At 48.5% G+C, this 2972-nt stretch overlaps 1 protein-coding gene across 1 annotated transcript; it reads left to right on the forward strand.

Moving 5' to 3' along the window:
• Nucleotides 1–5: 5 nt before the first annotated feature.
• LOC111661077 (uncharacterized) lies at nt 6–2528 on the forward strand (the record flags this gene model as incomplete). The annotated part of the gene is made up of 1 exon (XM_023414571.2): nt 6–2528. A coding segment is annotated over one exon (1188 nt), but the record flags the coding sequence as incomplete, so codon positions are not given.
• Nucleotides 2529–2972: the final 444 nt, after the last annotated feature.

The raw sequence follows: 2972 nt of genomic DNA on the forward strand, positions 1-2972 counted from the left end.
AAGAGGGGGACCTGCCTCCACCTACAGCCCCAACACAGGGCCTAGACCCTGGGGTCAGACCAGGGGTGCCTAGACACTTTGGTCAGGAGGAGTTGCGGCTCCAAAAGGTCTACCAGCTCTCCATTTTCTCCCAGTTGGGGGGATTTTCTACCTCCACAGACTCCAACACTGATGCCCAACAGAGGCATGTCCGATTGGGTGTAAAAAGGGGGCTCGAGGAGCCCCAGTTGACTCATAAGCGCCCTCACCTGGGAGACTCCTCGGACAGGGAGGCACTAGAGGGAGAGGTCCTGTGTGGGCCAGCCCCAGCTCAAGGTGTTGGGATGGGGTTAGCGATGGGCCCTGGTGGGCCTGGTTCTGTATACTCTTGCACACAGATGGAGCACAGAGACTCTGAGGGGGGGCTGTCACCCAGGTCCCCCCCACTCTCCCCAAGCCACACTCCCTCCCGACGTCCAACTCAGCACAATCATGATAAACCCATTCCTGATGTATTTGCCCCACTCTCACCTAAATCACCACCAATGTGTGACCCACATGGGCATCTCTGTGACCAGGGCCACTCCCTCGGAAGCTCAGCCAGGACTGAGCCTCCTAATGGGGGCCGCACACCCAGCTACTCACTAGGTAGCCCTGGAAATGAGAGCTGTACCAATGGGTCATCTGGAGGCCAGCCAAGCCCCCACTTATATGAAATGTCCACATATGAGACTCCCAACCCTGCCAGTCCCACCAGCCCTCCTGGCCCTTTCTCCCCCCCACACCACACAGAGCTGCAGGAACCAGGGGAGGCCACTGAATGGGAAGTTGGACTTGAATCCTCCCCACCTGAGCGAAGTGCCACCCAGGCTGCCTCCTCCTCTTCTAATGGCCTGGCTTCCTGGGAGAAAACACCCAGCAGTAATGGCCACCGTCTATCCTCTGGAGGCCACTGGCCGGCGAAAAAGAGGCTGCTGTCCCCAAGCGACACAGGGGAGTCATGTTCAGAAGATGAAGGACCCTCCACATCCAAGAGAAGCAGGCTGTCATTGCTGGCTCCAGGACTTGGCCCTGCCTCATGTCGCAGCACTGATGCTAAAGCTGCCCCTTACTGGAACCACCTGCTGCCCTCTGCATGGGACCGGCCCAAGGTTAGCACAGACACATACATACAAAAGCATACATTATACATACCCCTTGGAAATTTTCTTTGAATATTCCAGTTTTCCAAAACAACTGCATCAGCCTATAGATCCAACTACTGTACTAGCTAATAGCTAACATTAGCTGTTATGCTAAAAACAAGACACCCATGGTGTGAAACTAAATATTCCTACAGTCCTAGTATTATTCATATCAAAAAGGATTTGAAGGAAGGAAATTAGAGTTGAGGAAAACGGTTTTCTGTTTTTTTAATGACCAGATGATTCAGTTTCCCAACCCTAATTAAAGGAGCTATTTATAAGTTTAGCTACATAGCTAACGTTAGCATTAACAGCAGTTTACTTAACAGTCTAGAAGAAACGTTGCAAATTCAGTATCAAACGTCATTCCTTTACTCACCAGGAATTGTCTCCAGCAGTGGAAAGCAACTGCAATGTTGACTCTCGTCTCTATCATGTCTTTTCTTCTACTGAAGTTAGCACGCTAACCAGCTAGCCCGAGCCCGTCTCATCACTTTCTTATAGCAATTCACTGTAGACTCCAATCTGCCCTAAGGATGTAGCACTGCTCAGAGGGCATATTATAACCTCTTGTCTTGTAAACGCAATGATGCCTGAAGCTCTTGTCAAGCAGCAATCACCACCACCCGCACCCTGTAAGAAACCACGTTCAGCAGCAGAGAAAACTTACAAATAGCCCTTTTAACAACAACTACAAAGAGGCTCCAGGTGATTTTACTGCAGCATACGTTAGAAAAACAGCATGTGCACATTTGCATTTAAATACCATTCTTTAAGACCCGAAAACATTTAGGCTCCTACTATGTGAAGGCTTCTAGTACTTTGAATATGGAAGTAGCTGAGTAGCTGTTCAAAGTCAGCAGTTGATGGTAAGACATCTGTGAGCCTTGGCAGTCCTGGAAAAGTAGCTGAGGCATAAATAAAGAGAAACTAAGGGAACGAGTAAAAGTGACAGAATGAAGTGATGGCCGGCTCATTATCACACCACACTGGAACAGGCTGAGTAGCTCCAGAATAAAGCCCATTGAGGTAGGGTCCATTGTTTCCCCCCCACATGAGTGTACTGAGCCTCTCACACACATGCACACACATAACCACACACAGACACACACACATACATACATACATCCTGCTTAAAAAATGGTTCTGGAAGTGAATTGGCCATTTTTGAACACTGGGAGGCCAGAAAGAGCTTTGAGTGTGTGGGTTTGTGGGATGGGGAGTGTGTTAATCATGACAATAGGGTTCACTAGTTCACTAGTTAGGTTCCATACAGTGGGGGGATCACTTTGGCTAGAGGTGTTCAGCGTATGTGGTAGGGAAGCACAGGGAGAAACAGATAGATGTAAGACAGATTCAAGGACAGTGAAAGGAAGACTTAAAGAAAAAGATCAAGGCTGACAAGTGATACTTAGAGTAAATAAAAGCTAGAAAAAGATATTTCAGAGACACAGCAAGGTGAGACACGATAATATTCTACCATGCCATATGTGGTTTTGATCAATTGTGATGAGGAGGCGACCAGCTGACAGAGAGCTTCAAGCTCTGTAGAGAGCCAGTGTAACCAAGGGTTAGCTAACACCAATAAGCTAACGGTGAGTGAAGGGCTTGCTGTGAGCAAATGGCTAGCAGGTAGTGTAGCGTTGGCTAGTGACGAGTCATCTGACAGTTGGGTGGCCTTTAGGATGAACGGCAGCCTGGAAATGGGGAATGTTTGTGCGCATGACACAACATCAAGTAGTCAGTGCTCAGTAAGTAAGAGGACACCTGAAATACACAATTACACATCCAGATTTCTCTCACAGACAC

This window comes from Seriola lalandi, unplaced genomic scaffold (assembly GCF_002814215.2).
Source record: "Seriola lalandi dorsalis isolate HSWRI2012SDOR001 ecotype SW California unplaced genomic scaffold, Sedor1 jcf7180001959618, whole genome shotgun sequence".
NCBI classification, from domain to species: Eukaryota; Metazoa; Chordata; class Actinopteri; order Carangiformes; family Carangidae; genus Seriola; species Seriola lalandi.